General features: G+C 41.0%; 1 protein-coding gene across 2 annotated transcripts in view; it reads left to right on the top strand.

Moving 5' to 3' along the window:
• Positions 1-1,776: 1,776 nt before the first annotated feature.
• Positions 1,777-19,548, top strand: part of LOC147269367 (uncharacterized) — a 50,079-nt gene continuing 32,307 nt past the window's right edge. For both annotated transcript variants that reach the window (XM_086194684.1, XM_086194692.1), the window contains exon 1: positions 1,777-1,931. In XM_086194684.1, the coding sequence (XP_086050810.1) occupies positions 1,872-1,931 (60 nt within the window). In that variant the 5' untranslated portion in view covers positions 1,777-1,871. The remainder of the gene's footprint in view (positions 1,932-19,548) is intronic.

Below are 19,548 nucleotides of genomic sequence, written 5' to 3'. Positions count from 1 at the left end.
CTGTTGCCATGGAGACAGCAGTCCCCTCTTACTTGTCATTAGAGCACAACCAAGCACTGGCATCTAATGTCATTCCATGAGAAAAGGAGAGACTGCTCCATGCCTCCCTTTCCTCACCTTGAATTGTTTTCTTTTTCTGTGTGGATTGTTCAGATTGTATTGGAAGTCACAGGCTAGCGTTCACTGTGCCACTGTTAGGTTCACAGGCTGTTGTCTTTTCCTCTTCACAGTGTCTGTGCTTTAATTATAACCCAGCAAAATGGAATTAGTTGTCTGGAAAGGTTTCACCAAATAATTACCTGTCGGAGGCATTCCTCCACGTTTGTTTGGTCCATTCCCATGCCTTTCAATTAATCTGAAATTGCTTCTCCAACTCAAAATCTGCTTTAGGATGACACACATTCGTTTTTAGGAAGGCGTTTTGATTTAATATCCATCCAACTGGAAGTTAAACATGATAGCTTTGACAGAAAGTAAGATAACAACATGAGTCGGCCATCTTCTACACGTTCTCCATGATCGAGGAAAGAAAGCATCTTTAACACAGAACGGAGAGAGAAAATGCAACAAGTGAATCTCATCAAAACTGAAAAAAATGATTGCAGTTATTCCTCAGCCAGTATCATTTTACTTCATGGTAAGATAATGACACTGTAAATTAATAATAGACCTGAAAGACTTTGGGTCATTCTAGTTTACGTCATTTCCATTCAAAAGACTTCTTAATTTTCAGATGTTCTCTTGCACTTCATTCATAATCAGCGACTGCTTTGTAGTCCAGTTTTTTCAGGTGAAAGTGTAGCTGTACACCTCCCTGTCCTTCCTCTGAACATAATCTCTTCCTCACACACAACAATGATCCGACCTTATTTTCTCTCTCAGTGTTGGTCTTGTATTACTTCCAGGTGTTAAGGCCCAGTCTCCCTCTCAAGCAGATGGTCTTTGTTTGGAGTTGTGCTCTTACAAACTGAATATTCAGCTGGCTGTGCTCCGCGAAGGCAGACGACTGAGGAAAAAAAAGACCAAAATAAAAGGTAAAGGTGACTGAGTATTTACATGAGGGAAATACAGTCACAGATGTGGTCGATTGTATGATGTGAGTGCAGAAAATCAACGCGAAAAGAATCTTTGACTCAGGAACCAAAACATTGATGGTATCCAAGATAAAGAAGAAATTGTGGAAATTTCTGTAGTTTCACTGATTCATTTGAGTTTTTTTGTTTTTGAATTGACTTGGAGATTTAAAAGGTTTTGTGAGAAAAATTGTTGTTATTCAAATAAACAAGCCCCTCCTGAGCTCCTCCAGATTCTTGGCTCTGGTGTTAGATGGGTTAGAAATATTAAAATTCTTCCATCAATTCTCATCAGATATCCACTCTGTGTGGTGCAGTTAATGGCCACTTGGTTCCTCAACTATTGTTGATCAGCTGTCATCTGATTGGTCTGTTATTGCACAGCGATTAGGAGAATGTCATCTGCTGTTGTCGTCTAAAGGAGATTTTATTAGATATTAAATTTGGACTATCTTAGTTTTGATCTTTGTGTTGATCCTTGTTCTCCACATTTTTTAGCTCTTTTTTTTGTCAGTTCCTGTATTATTTTGTAATGCACTTCTCTTTTGTGTTTCTTTTTACTTGACTTCCTGTCTTTGTCTTTTTTCCTGCCTTTTTTGTGCTCACATGTGTCCCGTCAGTTCATCGGCCCTCATCAGCTACAGCTCTCTTCCCAGTGATTCTCAGCCAATCAGCTCCTTCCCTGTCCTGGTTTTGTCGCACCTGCTTCTTGTTGTGTCATCAGTGGAGGTTTTATTTTAGTTTGCTTGCTGTTGTCGTCCTTGTCAGATCTTCCTTTCTCCCCCATTTGTTGTTTTTATGTCTGGGTTTCATCCTCTACTGTATTCCTTGAGTAACTTTTTCACCCTCCGCGACGTTGTAAGTTATATTTTTTCACTTTAAATAATCTTGTCCCGGTTCCTCCAGTGAACCGCTACTACGCAAGCTGACGAATATTGTGTCTCATTGGCAACACCATAGAAGTGCTTTATAAATGCAGGCGCTTGACATTCCAGCCACAAAGCACATCTATGGAGATGTACGTATTTACGTTATTGTGGTGTGCTATGTAATGGCAACAAATTAAAATCTTTGGAAACATTGAAGTACAAAGTTTGCTTAGCTACAACCAGGGATGCTGACAGCCCCCCCCCCCCACCCCATTTGTTTCACAGTCTACTGTATGTGTACCTCCAGTCCCCAAGAGTACCATTTTTGCAACGTAATGTGGAGCTTCTTGTTCTCAACGTGTAAGACTTTCTCCTTTTCCCTGTAAGCAGCTAACCTGAGATCACATTCACTGGCAATGAAAAGTGACAAGAAATTGACTAAAGCATTGAAAATCAATGTAAAGTAAATGTTCTCCTTAAGTCCAAGTGAACAGCTGATAGCTGCTTTCTTCTCTCTTCTCTTTTGTCTCTGTTCCTCCTTTTATATTCCTTTACACTGTTTTTTTTTTTTTTTCTTCTCCGGGCTCCCCATCGTCATCGTGTCTGTCTGACGAGCCAACGTGTAGGTAGTTAATTACAAATGCATGTGTGATGGGTGTGTTGGTCCAGGTCTAAGAGTGTAGATAGCTGATTACCTTTGACTGCTGAAGGAGTAGATGCTGTTCCACTGTAAAAAGCACAGAACTACCCAAACCTTTCAAGTGTGATACTTTTATTAGTGTAACAAGTGTTTTAAAGCAAAATAGAATTCACTGTTTTATATCAATATAGAAGGTGAGATGTTTGTTTTTTCCACTGGCAGTTACAATCTAGACAGTTGGCAGTAAAGTGCAGAATGAAGACGCAAAAAGCAGAAGACTCCAAGCTAACAATTCAGGCAGTCACAATCCAACCCTCCATCTTTGCTGAGCCTTTGAGGTAGAAATGACCTCCAAACTGCTTATAAGACTGAAATGTAAAGCATTTAGCTACATAACGTTCATGCTATGAACTCCTCGGCCTTCATTACTACAGGTAAAGGGGAGGAAAAGCATTTCATGTCAGTGTTCTGGTGGCTGCCAAGCACTGACGCATGTAGATGCCGCCTCTTCACCGCCGCCACACAGCTACATGCAGACCGGGTCTGTAAACGCACAGAGGAAAATGGGGAAATCAAATGTTTTTCCTTAAGTACTCTTACATTAATATTTCTCAACCAGTTTAAGCAGCTGTTTTATATCCCAGGGTTAGTGGTCTTTGTGGAGTGGGAAGAAGTTTTATCTCTTATCTATTCTTTAGTCAGGCTGTGCTAGAAGCTCGTTAGAGCGGCGTGAAGGTTGTCAAGATCAGATTTATATTAAGTGAATTATGTTTGAGAAGAATTCAAGGTGTTCCATGAAGAGACTTTTGTTTATACTTTGTCATTGCTGTGGTCCATGTGGACTCTTGGCTGAACTGAGAAGATTTTGAGGTCGGAGGCACAGGCACACAACCGCAGTATTTCTAGTTTGCTGTGAAGGGTTTGAGGGTTTCTGATCAGTTTTTGTTCAGTGTGCAATTGATCAGAATTAGCTTGTTTGATAAATCTTATTAAAGCTGTAATACTTATATTGCACCATATTATATTCATCGACAACATTGTCATATATATACAGTTAGGCCCAGAAATATTTGGACAGTGGCACAATCTTCATGATTTGGGCTCTGCATGCCACAACATTGGATTTGAAATGTAACAACTACAACGGAATTGAAGTGCAGACTTTAGGGTTTAATTCAAGGTGTTGAACAAAAATATGTGATTAAACATGTAGGAATTGCAGCTAATTTTATACAACTGCTCCTCATTTCAGGGGCTCCAAAGTAATTGGACAAAGAAACATAACCCTGAGTCAAATGTTACTTTTCAATATTTTGTTGAGAATTCTTTGCAAGCAATGACTGCCTGAAGTCTGGAACCCATGGACATCACCAAATGCTGGGTTTCCTCCTTGGTGATGCTTTGCTAGGCCTTTACTGCAGCTGTCTTCAGTCGTTGCTTGTTTATGGGTCGTACTGCCTTAAGTTTTGTCTTGAACAAGTGAAATGTATGCTCAATAGTGTTGAGATCTGTGATTGACTCGGCCATTGCCGAATATTCCACTTCTTTGCTTTAAAAAACTCCTGCGTTGCTTTTGCAGTATGTTTTGGATCATTGTCCATCTGTACTGTGAAGCACCGTCCAATCAACTTTGCTGCATTTGGCTGAAGCTGAGCAGAAAGTATATCCCTATATACTTCAGAATTCAGCCGGATGCTTCTGCCTTTTGTCACATCATTAATTAACACAAGTGACCAAGTGCCATTGGAAGCTATGCATGCCCATGCCATCACACTGCCTCCACCATATTTTACAGAAGATGTGGTGTGCATTGGATCATGAGCTGTTCCAGTTCTTCTCCAAACTTTCTTCTTCCCATCATTCTGGTACAGGTTGATCTTAGTCTCATCTGTCCAAAGAATGCAGTTCCAGAACTGGGCCAGCTTCTCCAGGTGTTTTTTGGCAAAGTCAATTCTGGCCTTTCTATTTTTGAGGCTGATTAATGGTTTGCACCTTGTGGTGAATCCTTTCCTTTGCATTTACTCTCATGAAGTCTTCTCTTTATGGTAGACTAAGATACTGATGCACCTACTTCCTGGAGAGTGTTCTTCATTTGAGTGGATGTTGTGAAGGGGTTTTTCTTCACCATGGAAAGGATTCTGCGATCATCCACCACTGTAGTCTTCCATGGACGTCCAGGCCTTTTTGAGTTCCCAAGCTCACCAGTGCACTCTTTTTTTTTTTTGTCAGAATGTACCAAACTGTTGATTTGGCCACTCCTAACATTTCTGCTCGCTCTCTGATGGGGTGCTTCTTTTTTTTCAGTTATGTTGCGTGTGTATGTATATATCACAAATATGTCCAAATGTGAGGGTTGCAGTAAGGAGAGCAAGGCGATTAAGGTGAAAGAGCTCCATGGATTTGTTATGTTCTCCTTGGTTAGGAGATGGTTTTGTTGGGGAGGTTCCTGCTGTGGTTATGACTCAAGGTTTCACTGTATACTCTTTGTAAAATGGAGTTATCACCTGGGGAAATCATGGTTTGGGTAAAACAGGAATTTATCAAAACCAGCTGACATTGAAGGCAGATATGTAAACAAAGCAATAAAAGAAACTTTTTTTTTTTGTTGTCTCTTCTATCCGCCCACACACTCCACCCTTCTTCCTGTAGAACAGGCTGGTGTGAGTATGACCAGGCAGGGGTTAAACCCATTGCACCATAAAAAAGAGCTGTTCATAAAATGGAGGAATAAGAAGCAGAAATAATATTTCAAGTATGATTAGTTCATCCGCAGGGCACCTTGTGCGATTGAGAAAGGGGGTGAGTGTGGGAGGGGTTATTGTGCACGGCAAGCAGTAAATTATGTCTAGCCTTTGAATGATTCCTGCAGATCCTATTACGACAGTGAGGGAGATTGGGGAATGGAGGAGGGGAGGTGGGTGTTGAGAGAGAGAGAGAGAGAGAGAGAGAGAGAGAAAGAAGCAGCAGAACGAATCGGATGAATTTTGTTTCCAGCTGTCCGAATGATGGGGGAGATGAGTGGGTGTGTGGGGAGAAGCAGAGGGAAATGCAGAGAAATGACAATAAGACAATCATTTGTTCTCAGCTAAAAAACATTATCATCCAGACATGTGAACGCACACTTCACATATTGCTGTTTTTAAACTTCAGATCCAGGCGCCGCTCTCCAGCTATCCCAAACCCTTTCTGCCACATCGGTAAAACACCGCCACCCATTACAACTCTGTCCCCACCCTCAATAAATATTTGAGAAGCGCTTGTCTGCCATTTGTCATTTTGACTGGTTATATAGGAACTGATGGTGGCACGAATACGCTGCTGTTGCTGCAGGTGGTCCTCACACTGAGACACGGATGAGGAATTTCACCAGTCGACTCCTCAGTTTTGACAGTGGCTGGCAAACATGTTAACATTCATTAACTCTTCATATCATATCTACTCCACCGTGCTAATACCAGTTTGAAATTCAGGATTTACTGCTTATAAGCTTAAGTTTCACTGTTTTATGTATCACTGCAAGTGTGGTACTTAGCCCTTTTTTAGCCCTCTATAATTCAGTCTCATCCACTCTAACCCAAATGCTGTAAAATGATTGGCTACATCCAAATAACCTATGTCTGAGGTTTTTTAATTAGCTTGCAGTAACTGTGTGATGATTCTTGCAATTTCTTTTATGATTACAACTCAACATCATGCTGAAGCATCTAATAAATCCAGTGGTCCTCTATGTGTCAGTGTCACACTGTGCCTCGTCAGTTGCATGAAGGAGCAAAAGTTTAAAAAAAAAGGGAGGGGGTGTCAAATTTTGGTCATGCAGTCAAAAGCAAGCGCCTTGACAGTATCCAGACATATTTGTCCATTGTAGCTTGTTGTTGATCAGGAGACAAATGTCTCGTCTCCTAAGACCTGCACACGCCCTGTGATTACTAACACCTGAGCCATGAGTCACCTGACACACACTTCACATCAATACGCAGAAAAAAGTGGATTTGAGTATTTAGGCAAGACACTACTGAGTCAGCAGGAGTCTCATTATGATGCAGACAAGGAAGGAGGACAACATTAACCACATTAATAACATCCGGCCCTTGAATCCAACCATGCAGTTGTTTTCACTGGTCTTACCAGCCCTAACTCCATCTATGTAGGACAGTCCTAGAGCCCGCACTCCTACCATAACCTAAATTATTATTGGTGTCCAAGAACACGTCATCCAACTGCGCTGATATTGACAAAACTCAGAGTATCAAGGAAACTTGTTGTTCTCAAAAAATTAAGTTTAGGGAAATCCTGCACCGCGCTCACACACATGCACACTCACTTTAGATTCTTTGTCTAGATGTTACACAATAACAAAACCAGAAATGGCATGAGAATGGACTGGATTCCTGTGTCTAAAAATGAAGTTGGATGTAAGGAACTACAGCAACAGTGCAAAATGGAATTCTTGAACTTCTGAAAGTTCTCCATGTATTTGTACTGCGTATCACATATGATGATGAATATCGTAACCAACATCAAATTCACTTTTTCTTAGCAGGAGGTTACATTTGAGTTACCTCATGAAATGTTTGCTAGTCGAGTAAAATGTATTTCATTGTAAGTGAATCTTTTTTTTTTTTTCAAACCATGTTGAATGCTGGATAATTTCCAAAGCACAGAATCAAGGGCTTGGACATTTAATGCAGAACATTAATAACAGAGGAGGAGGCACAGGGGAATCAAAATGAGAGAATTCTGCACCCAACCTCCTGCTTTAATTGCAAATTTAAATTTCCTATAATGGATTCTGACATCTCAAGTCACCAAAATCCATCATTCTGAAGGGTATTATTCCTCAATTAACCTGTCACCCCCACCGCCGCTGCCGCCCTGCGTCTTTCTGCAGGGATTCACAAAGCAATGAAGAATTTGAATTACTTTCAAATATAAAGCAGATTGATAATCTAGTCTTGTTTCAAACGCACGGACCTAGTCCTATAAACCTTAAATTCTGTGCAATTATGAGCAGCCTGGGGATAGCCAACACAAAGTAAGGGTGGGGTTAAATCTTCTTGAAAAGAACATTAGAAATAAAGTGTCTAAAGCATAAATACTTCTCAGAGTGTAGTTACAGGACTGCTGAAGATAAGTGGGGATAGGAAGAGCTTTTAGTGTTTTTTCACAGCGTACCAACCAGCAAGGAAACAACCCCTGTCTGTCACTCACAAGGAACGTGTGATAAGGCAAATGTGAGCATGAGTTTTGCCGGATTATACTGGTGGCTTGTTTTATCCTCACCCGACTTGGCATCCATACAGCAGGGACTAAAACTCTATTAATCAAGTGTAAACGTTAGCTCAGGCAGGCCAGAGAGGTCAGCTCACTTCCTTAGCCAATCACCTCCACTACTTATTAACAGCATATTCACCTCCAGCCACACCTGGGCACGCATTTGATATTTGCATGCACAAAAGAGAACTGGTGTGACTTCATGTCGCTTGTTCCTCAGATGTCAGTGTTTTTACATGTGCGTGCTATCGGCTCCCAAAAGAACATTTAGACCTTCAACTTGGAAGAAGGAGAAACCCACAGGATTAAAGTATGTAATTATTCAATCTGATCGAATCATTTTCGCTTTTCTTGCAAAAGTTGGGTCATTCTGGCAAACTTGCCACAAAATAAGCCTGATGAACAGGTTTTTCAAGTGTTGCCTGCTGAGTACAATTAATCCAAGTACAACTATACAGTTCATACGTGTATATATATATATATATGTGCAAGTCCATTTTGTCTTATTGGTTTATTCAATTGCATTTGGATAGCGATGCATTTGTTGTAAGTCATCAAATATGCTTGCAAGGTACATAAAAGAGATGTCTGTATTCCAGCCTTTATTTCAAAATGAAACAGTTTCTTCAATCTCTTCAGGGACATTATTGAGCTAGTGGAGCAATGTCCTCCACTGCACCAGAATCAGCTTCCCTATCAGCTGATGCAGCTGAGCAGAGACCGATCAGAAGGATCTACTTCCTCCAACATAAGCAGCTGTGTCTGCTGAGTCACATCAAATGTAAGGCAGCCTCCTCCCTCCTCCACTGATGGAACATCTGCAGATGTCAGACTAGAGGACTGAGGTACCTTAGTTCTATCATCCCCTGGTACTCCATCTGCCCCCTCCAAATATTCAGTTAGCACATCGTCTACTCATTTAAACAGCACCACAAGTTTGGTACATCCAGCGTAAAATGACCAAATGACGTGGACTCTCAGCAGACTATCAACTTACTGTTGGTGCTGCACTCTTCAACATATGTGCATCCGCCTCACAGCTTCTGGTATTAATTCAGTGACTCCACACAGCCCATGACTCCGTGTCCCTGCTAAACCCCGCCAGTCGTTGAACCGCTCACAATTGGAGAGGCCACGGTGAGTTTGGCAGGTTTCGGTGATGGTGCTCAAATTTGAATTGAAATAGATGAATGGGATTTTTGCACAGGTGGTTGGTGGAGGTGTTTCTCATGCAGTGCAGAGAGGGTCCAGACAAAGGCCTGGATGTCAGGGGGATAATGTTAGAAAATCGCTGCATTCGGAGTTGCAGGACTATATCAATATCCCAGACTGGAACTGGTTCTCAAAAAACACCAGTAAAGGACAGTTGGGTCATCAGCCAGTCTGTTCGCTCTCACTGGTGCAGGAAAAGGCCCCTTTCAGTTGCATCTAAAGCCTGTCCACTGCAAACTGTGTGTATTCTTCGCTTTCCTTTGTCAAAATCTGTCAGGTCATACGGGGTCTCATAACAATGAACCATTTATAACCCCTTTTTCTGGAGAAGTACTTTTCCAGTAACATTCAGTGATTGTAATGTATGCTGCAAGCAGCACACTGTTCTTGACCCCTGCTGCCTCAATTGTAGTTTTCAAAGAGGATTTACTAACAGCCGTTCAGAAGTTGTTCTGACACTGCATGCATTTTTTTTCACTAATAACTTAACTAGCAGATGGCAGTGGGGGGCACATGAGGCAACACCCTCAAGTGTTTCCTACAGTCTCTCTTGTCACATTGTCACAATCAGAAAAAGTAAGCAAAGTTGTTATCGAAAGAATGAAAAGCTTTGAAGCTCTTTGAGGATTCTATCATAACCTCTTCTGACAAGGTGCAATATAAACCTGCCTGAAGATCCATCAAGACCAGTTTAGTTGCAGGAACAGAACAATGTGAGCAAAGCCGAATGAAACCTGGCCCGATCCTATTGTATTTTAGGAGGACGCACCTTTTTAAAATTGGACCGTACACCTAAAAAAAAGCATACTGTGGCCCTGATAGAATTATTGTAATTTTAATAACTTGTAAACCCGCATCCAAAATAGGGCTCTATGTGAACTGGTGATTACTGTAATTTCACTCGAGAAGAAACTGTTCTTTATTAATCAATAATATCATTATACAATGAATATGTTAAGATGAAAGCAGGCCTGTAATATCTAGGTGAGGTCCAGCCATCTACACAGTTTGCCACAGACGTAACTTTACAATTAAAATAGCAAGAAGTTCTAGTGAAGTATTTCGGGCAACCTGACATATTAACTCATCACATAGTTATAGAAGAATGGGAGACTGCACACAATAAGACCACAGTGGAATAAATGTCAGCATTGTGTGAATCAACAGTAAGAGAATGCTGAGCATGTAGAAAAAAACAGAAAAAACAAAGTCTGCCTGCTGGATATTGCAGTTCTCGCTGGCAGTCATGGAGCTGTTGACTGTTCTGTACTTTTCTAATCATTCCAATTTAATTAAAGGCTGAAGGGGGGAAATGGCCTCAGCTGATGCTATAATGAGCTGTCAGAGGACATCTTTTTAATCGTCTTAGTTTGTAACAAAGATGTTGCCACGTCATAGTTGCATTGTGAGCCTTGCTTGGTCTTTTTTTTTTTTTTTAATGGACAGATATTTCACACCTGCCCCAAGGACGTCACACTTTCCAATAAGTCCTCTGACTAAAGTCGTGATTTCATCTCACCCATCGGTATTGCTTAGCATAAAAAAATGCAAGAAATTAAAAAGCAACTGTGGGTAGGGTCACTTTATTATGCAATCACTGTCCTCTTCTTGCAGTAATGAGACACTTTCTGTAGCTTTTTAGATCTGAGACCACTATTCCAGCTGTGTGAAATTACAGCTGTGTATGTCTGAAGATGATCAGCGTCTTCACTGCTTTTTATGAAATAAGCCAAGCTTTCATGCCAGTCCAAAAACAAACGCTTGAGTTGAACAAATCACGTTGCAGACCTGAGATCCACTTTCTCTAGCTCCTGCAGGATTCCACATGCAGGATGTACCAGCGCACCAGAGATGGAGGTGATGGTGAGAGCAGACATGCAGCTTTGATGATAGTCAAACTGATGTGTCATTCCTAATCTCAGCCCACAATATTACAGTGCAGTAAACAGTCACAGGCATTTCCTGTATGTGGTCAGTCTTTGAGTGAGGGCTTAAATGTGAACGAACTGTTCTGGCACACCAGCACCCCCCCCCCCCCCCCCCCCCCCCAGGAATCTGTGTCATCCAAGTTCAGGTCTTCCATTCTTCTCTGAGGTGAGCTGTCTGTTTGCTGTTGTTGCCCTGCAGTTTGATTTGCTGAAACCTACGTTTCACCAGCTTGCTCTTCTATTCAGCACAAAGAGCGTGTGTGGCCATTAGTAGAAATTTCTTGACTGTTTTGGCTGCTTCTTAATCGCTACAAAATGGAATGAGAGGAGAGGTCTGCAATCTACTAACCCTAACAGACAGATCATGCATACAAATACAGAATCTATGGGCAAGGGAGGAATTTTTGGGACAGGAAAGCTTCTGATTTCCCTTGAAGCAGCTTTTACCCATTATGTTTGAGTGGTCATTGTTGGCTTCCGTGTAAACATTAGGTGTGGAGAGTGAGACAACACGTTGGCCAAAATGGAAGCTTGGAAAAATGGCTGTAGCCAGATGATTGAAGAAAGCCATTGCAGTGATTTAAACTGTTAACCAAGTGAAACCTGGCTACTTTTGAAACAATGCGCTCACATGCGTCATTTTTCAACTCCATGCAGACATCTTATGTTCCCAGAGACTTCGTCATCAGACAAAGCTGATATCAGACACAGCTGATGGCTTCTGAGGTTGCTAAACTACAAAATAACACAGGAAATTGTGACTGACAAATATGAACTACAGTAGGTGGCAGAACAGGTTCTTCCACACCTCCCGTTGTTCTGAGCTTGCAGGGCATGGGTTCATGTTAAGTTGGTTCCTCAGGGACTCTGAGCTACCTGGATACTTTGTCTCTGTGCAGACTGGACTGATGGAGTCACACCCAAAGTTCCATTCTAGACATGTAACTGCACTGTTACAGTGGCGACTCATGTGGCCGTCTATTAAACATTCAAACACAGACCTTTCCTTCTCAATAAGTCAATTGTTTCCTTGTGTGGATTGTTCTCGAGTTTTCTGCAGACTGTGAGACTGTGTTGCTCTCCTTTTGCAATAAACACAAGGCTTGCCATTCGGCGTCCACTGGGACAGTTTGTGTTTTTGATGTTGCTTGTTTGTTGTTTTCCATCTTGACTTTGTTTTTTGGTTCCAGGGAATACAATAGTTGTTCTGAATACTTTCTTTGGTTTGAATGGCTCTGCATATTGTGGTTTCAGTTTCTGTCGGACTGGGTCTCTCTTGCTCGAGTTAGTTTCTTTTATGTTTCCATCGAGCGGGTGTAGTACATATTTAAGTTGTTGGTTGACTAAGTTGATAAAATCCTTGAACGTCACTTTGTTTTTCTTGTAGGTCACAGGCAGACACAGAAATCGGAATATTGTGAAGAATAATTCAAAGGACTTTAGAGCAGTGCCCTCTTCTGGCTTTGTCGGCTACAAATCTTAAGCCTCTTTTGAGAAGTCTTCTACTCTCTTCCAGTCACCTCAGACTCTGGTAGCACAACCTGTCGATGAAGCTCTCAACCAACTTATGCCATCATCCACTTGTGTATTGAAATCAAAATTTAACAGCCTTCAAATCCATGTTCTGCTGCTCTGGAAGTGAAGAAAAGATGCCTCGTGATTTTTTTTTTTTTGTCTGAAGAATCACGAGGCACTATAACAACATGGCATTTGTTTTTATGACCTTCCATTTCAGGATGAGGGAAATTTTAACATTTCAAGTGCACTATGAGATGGAGAACTAATATTTACATTGTCCTGTTTAATAAAAGGTAAAAGTGGCATAGTTAACTGAAGAAAGTGGGTCTTTTTATGGGGGATTTTTATTGCAAAGTTGTCATTTTGTCACTCTGACTGCATCAGCTTTAATTTACTATCAGAGGGGACAACTGCCTCTGTGGAAAGCATGGAAAGACTCTTTGAGACGTGGAACCTTGTTAACCTGGAACACGGTTCCTAAAAGGAAGTGTTTCTTGAAAGCATGACAGTTTCACCAGTGCTGTTTCAAGAATTAACATTTCTACATCAAAAAGCTTTTTGCAGTTAAGTAGAATTCATTGAATATTTTTAGCCCTAAGGTAAAATGTCCCTTTTAGCCAGTGATTCTCTGGGAGAGAAACTATATTAAAAATTAGTGATCACATTAATAAGTAGTTCCATTTCTCAGTCACTCAAAGTTGATCACTAATTCATTTCCCTCTCAACAATTCACAATACGATGTTTCATAACAATCTTCTTTACTACAGACAAAAATGAGAGCGGGAGGATATTTGAAATTGTACAGGTAAGTGTCTGTTTTTCACACAGATTGAGGAATTATTCCTTTTTATAAGAAGAAATACACATCTGACTCTTCATCAGACTTCAACGCTGCTTATCTGCCCACGTGTACCACAGTGTACAGAACTAAAAGCAGCAGCCTTGCTTTTTAGAATCTGAAAAGATAGACGAATACTTTTCTTTTTCTAACTTTAATTTCTGTGTTGCGACAAGTTTGTGAGCGCATCCAGTAGAAGAACACAATCATCCTTCACTCGTCTACACTAAAACGGGAATCTGTCCGTTTGTGGTTAGATGATGTGCTAGACTGCTTTTGTTTGGTGATACTTGATCTGATGTTAATGTGCTGCTGTGTGCGGGAGGGAGGGAGGGAGTTGAAAGAGGGAGAGGAGAAGATGGGCAGATAATCCCGTCTGCTTGATGAGATTGAATGCTGGGATTGATTGATCGCCTAATCATAGGAGGAAATGGACCTGAAAATGAATGGGACTCTGCCCTTGGCTTGCTGTGGAGCTGGCTGGTTGGGTTGGAGGGGATGTTAGCTGGAGAAAGACATGGCCTTAATGTGCATGGGACCTGATTTCATTTGTGTCTGATATACAGTTATATGATCCTAGCTAAATGATCAAATAAAAAAGGAAGAGGGCGAACAGCGCAGAGGATGTAAATCAAGCTTTATTGCTGGAATATTACTTTTTCATCTCATCTGAAATGGATGCTTTGAGAAGAGAGTAAAAATAAAAATTCATCATGAATTTAGAGTTAATGGAACTGTATGCTTGTAGGTAGAGACCCACTGTCCTGATTCCACTGACTGTTTCCTCTAGGATCTCTTTCGGGGGGGGGGGGGCAGATTTATCTGGATAGTACTGATTGAATATCAATAGGTAATTAAAGAATTTTAAATAAAATGAAGCAACACAAACTTTAGAACATATTTATTGACATCCCTAATTCCTTTTTGAACCACTGCTTCACATGCAGATGCCAATAAAAGCCTCTGAGACATCGTCAATATCTGTCCAAACAGCAACAGAGATTGTGAAATATCTAACTTTACCTTAGCTAGTTAATGCTACCTTTTTTTTTCTTGTTCTCCGGCAATATCATCCTCCCTTCTGTCCTGTTCTCCAGTCTGCCTGTGGAGAAAATGCAATACTCATGTTGTTGTTTAATTAGTTGTCATGTCCTTGTGAGCACACTTAACATCCTGTCACTGTTACAGCTGCTCATCCTCAAGTGGAGATGGACTAGATGAACGGACGGCTCCACAGAGGTGTTGCTCTCTGTTGGTGTCAAAATAATAATAATAGTAATACCTTGACAGGTCTTACAGCTCCGGGTGTGATCATCCACCCTCTCTAGTGCTGACCTTTCAACTGGACGCTCCTCGAAATCAAGAAGCAAGACCAGTGGAGCTGGTTAGTTCATTCTTGTAACATGGACCTGTGTTTTGCTCACTGCAATTTCAAAGTCGCAGCATTGCGATCTTGACATTTTGTAAACGGGATTATGCAAAAGCGACTGCACCAAATAATGGCAGCACTTAGTGGAGGGGTGCAGCATGAGACAAGAGAGACACTTGTAAAATTTGCTGCAAAAAAGAAAAAAAAGTTTTTACATAATGGGCATTGGAGAGGTCGGGACGATCTGCAGGTCTCTTTTCTTTATGCAGGGTTATACAAAAACCTACATCTGTCATTATTTTACTGTACATAAACTGGGTGGAGGGGTGGTGCAGGCCCCAGGGATTAAACCATTTTATTTGGGGATGAATTCTTTAACATAGCAAAAACAAAAAACATTTTTTCAGTTCTCCTTGATGCGTATGTGCACAACAGAGTGTTACTGTCTTTCCTCTCGTGGCGATGCTACTGTACTAAAACGAGCTGGTCATTTTGAATTTGAACTAGCTCTGCATAATAACACAGTTGGTGGTGTATTCATCTGAATAGTTTAACTTCCCACCATGTTGCCTGCACCAAGGACCCCGGGTGAGTGCAGTAGCCTCAGGGTCTTGATTGTTGATAAATCTCAGTCCCGATTTGCTTATCAGAGACATCGTTTGCAGCCGTTTGCACTCTCTGTCTCCCTCCAGAGCCAAGCGTTCATGCTGCATGTGTTGGTAACTGAGTAGAAGGTTGTTGTTGGTCCGTCAGATGACCGAGGGGTAAAATGAGCGGCCCGTACAAAGCACTGGAGCTACTGTAGGTTAATTGATCAATGGCATTGATCAGCCACTCAGTCCAGGAGTCTATGTTCTTCTCTGTTTACTCTGCCATTGCCACTCTGTTAAACTGAGTGTGCTCTAGGCAGCCACCTTAGGGACCTTCTAAAAGCCGACCTCACACCCGTCATTGATTGGCATGTCGATTATCTTGGAAGCTGTTGACAGCACAGTTGTTAGCCATCTTAAACATTAATGATGACGGTGATTTGTTGCCTCCAGTTACACTCCTGACTGAAGGAAGCAGACAGTCATTTTCAATTAAACTAATTTTAGTAAAACAGAAAAACAAAAAAAAAATCTATAGATGCTCCTGTGTTTTGAATTAGTCTGAAATATTGGAGTTCCTACAGGATTTAAGGTGGTGTCCTCTTTTACAACGCTTAAACTAGCAAGCTGGTTGATGGCCAGGTTTTTCGTGATCATATTTATTGCTCTCTTTCCATATCTGTGATACCCATGAAGAACTGAAACTTGATGAGCGTGATTATCAAATATTAAATCCATGCCTCCTAATGGCTATCATTCATTTATCCCACACATGACTGGTTATGACATTTACAGCCACTAAAGAAACCACACAACCAACAAAAAGAGAACACACGTGCATAAACTTGCTGATGGGTTTTTTTTTGGCACTCTTTTAACAGGTGACAAATTGACGCTAGAAGCTGTAATTGTGCATTAAAAAAAAAAAAGGTTCCATTAATGTACATTGTTGGCATTACCATTTGCAGGGGTTTCAAAGAGCGGATGTGTATACTTGTCAGGTGTAATTAAATCCAGATATAACACATGTGTGTAAAGATGTGTGTTTTAAGTGCGCAGTCTGCAGGCCCCGTGCTCCCACATCAACTTTACCCTCTTTGCTCTTTTATGCGTCATTTACTGCCTGTAAAGATTGTGTAAAGCAGTTTATAGATAATTTTTCAAGTTGACTGACCTTCCCTCAATATGTGTTACAAACCTGCCACTTTAATAGACATGTAGTAATTGACTGCAAGTATCAATATGCATTAAAGTGGTTCCACCCTCTGTGATACCAATGATCAGCCTTCTGCATGATGCTCCACGAACAGAGTGCCAACTTCAATTTAATATAAAGTCTTTGTTTGTATTTTTTTTTTCTTTGCTCTTCCAGCCTGAAGCTGCTTCTCTCTGCTGCTGCCCCCGCCACAGGTCACTTTTTGTTTGGTCGACACATTTAAAAAATGTTTTTTTTAAATGCTGCCTTTTTACAAGATTTCCTTTAATCTTTGGCCTCTCCCATGTCACCTCCAAATGTGTGGAGGCTGATATGAGAATGATGTGGACCTGTCCAGGGTGTTAGAGTTAAGCTGGCTGATTAGGCTGCACATCGATTACTCTATCACTTAGCACTGGCCTGGTCTGGCATCTGGGAGGTGGTTGAATGGTGGGGATGGAGGAGATAGACAGCCATTCTGAAGGAATGACCTCACCTAAAGTCACTCACAAATGTACACACTGCAAACCATTTAAACACTTGCCAGCAATTTAAGTCTGTTGCCTTTATTCTTTTATCTCGTTTTTTTGTTTAGAGGAGAACAGAAAAGAAGATAAATGTCCAGGTCATTTCACATACTTGTAGGTAAAACCCTCCATCCATCCATTTTCTATACCGCTTATCCGTTAACGGTCACACGGGATGAGGACGGGTTGCCAGGCCGTCTCAGGGACCAGAAGCAATTAAGGGTCAGCAGCTTGCTCAAGGATACTTCAAACATGGTCATCGGGGAAAGTGGGGATCAAAGCAGCGACCCTATGGCTGCTAGACCGTCACCCTACCTCTGTGCCATGCTGCCTCCTCTGTGAGTAAAACGTTTAAATAAAAAATAAAAAAAACCTGTCCCGATGATGTTAGCACAGTGATTATGATAACAAGCAGCGGGTAACGTTAGATCTCAACAACAAAGCAAGCAATGCTGACTGAGGATTATCGTTCCATCAGTGTCCACCAGTGCAGCTGAACCCGTTGTGCCTGAATATGAAGTCAGCAGTAAAAGTACAGCTCCTCAAATTCTCGTGGTTCGCTTTTAGCCCTATATTTGTCTTTAGTCAGTTGTTTCCTCTGCCTCCTGGAGTCGGTTCTTATTTTGCTGGGAGCCACCATAACATGATAAAACTGAGATGATAAAGGCTATGTGGTGGTCTACTGCACAAGTAGATGGGATTAGAGAATAATATGAGAATATTATTAAACAACATATTTTTTTCCTGAATAAACATGGCAATTTTTTGGGAAGTACACTCATCCTCAAAGCCAGAGATGGAGATATGTTTGCTTCTCTCCTCTGCAACAGGGAGCTGAGACCCACAAAGACCAGTTGGATGCTAGTTAGTTTAGCCCAGTGAATGGTAATGAATGGGCAGGTTAGCATACCTCCTCAAGAGTAAACAAATACACTTTTCTCCAAAACAGTCTTTTCCTGCATTCATATAGAATTGTGACATCGGTACCTAGTAACATTTCAACATAACAATAGATTGCAGTTTTAGCATCAAACACACAGCCAGAACTATTTTCCCGGCAAAAGCATTGATGGGATCCTTTCTGTTCAAACCATACGAGAAAGAATGGATTTAGTTTTGACAATGTGAAAAGTTAAAGGCAAAGGCAAGAAAACATAATTAATAAATGCTCAGCATATCACATTTACTAAAACGAGTTGGCTGTAATCTTGATAAATTGTAGTACTTCAGCACCAAATTAAAGCGAAATGTATAGGAGAATGCTGGCAGACTTCCAGCACATAAGTGTAAAACTTGTAACCTACTGAAGGTGTAACACAGTAATGGGAACTAAGGTGATGGAAAAATGAATAACGAGAGAAATGGGGGGGGGGGGGGTTGTTGTGTGGTGGGTGCACTGCAGTGCAGACAGACAAAGAAGGGTTAGGACCCATTCCTTGCCTGAACACTCAAAGGCTTTTAATCCCGGAACAAAGTCATTAAGTTTCACCGCTACAGAAGAGGCCAATTAAAAGGGGTGCGTAGGCATGCATCTGAAGAAAGGCATCATTTGCTGCAGGAAGCAGGCCTTATATCGGACCAATGGGAGCCCTCACTAATGCTCTCAGGGAATCAGAACGCCTGTCAAATATCTCCAAGATGTTTAAATGATTCACTTTCAACCAGAAATAGGCCAGTAGTTGAGAGCAAAGACATTACCTGTACTGGCCTAAGTCACCTGAAAACTATAGCAACAACTTTTTGTTTTTAACCTCAGAGACCCTTTGTGTATTAGGAAATGTATGTAGTCATATGAGAACTCCAAAATGCAGCAGTTCATCATCAGTAATTATATATTAAAAGAATGTAGATGATCTTAAAAGTCATTGCTAATTTTTGGTTGCTATGTTAGTTTATCTCATTCTCTTTTGAATATACAATTTCCTTTTACACACACACACACACACACACACACACGATACGCTACATACACTTTCGAAATCTTTAATGATCCTTTACAAAGCTCCATTTTACTTTAATTAGCTTCTAAATCTATCAGCTTGCTGATTTAATGCAGGTATTGAATGAGGGGCAAGGACTTGATCTTGACTTCCTTGTTTACTGAAATAATTGATATTATCAGATTCTTGGTGATTAATGGGCTTACTGAACTATACCAGAGCTTAATAGCTTTGCCTGAGTGCAAAGCCTCATATTACCCATTTCCCTTGAGTCAGCTAATTACAGTGTTAAGTTAGATTGTGTAGGAAAGACCACAGAGGAGATGGGAGAGTGGAAGAGGAGCAATCTTTGAGCAAAGTAAAATATCTCCTCTAAGGTTACTGAAGACTTCAATCTCCAGTGGGTATACGCTAAGCTAAGCTATGGTCATTTGTCCTGCTCTTGTGAACTTAAGTGTGTGGGCCACAACAGCTCCAATGCATCTTTTTGTTCAGATTCTGCAAGTCATTCCTCTAATCCAGACTCCCTTTAGAAAATCAGTTGTTTTACAGCAGTAGTGTCCTGACACTCAGCTTA

This window comes from Aulostomus chinensis, chromosome 2, assembly GCF_037954235.1.
Source record: "Aulostomus chinensis isolate RoL2024-O1b breed Wild chromosome 2, RoL_Achi_v1.0, whole genome shotgun sequence".
NCBI lineage: Eukaryota > Metazoa > Chordata > Actinopteri > Syngnathiformes > Aulostomidae > Aulostomus > Aulostomus chinensis.
This window is presented reverse-complemented; position numbering and strand designations above follow the sequence as displayed.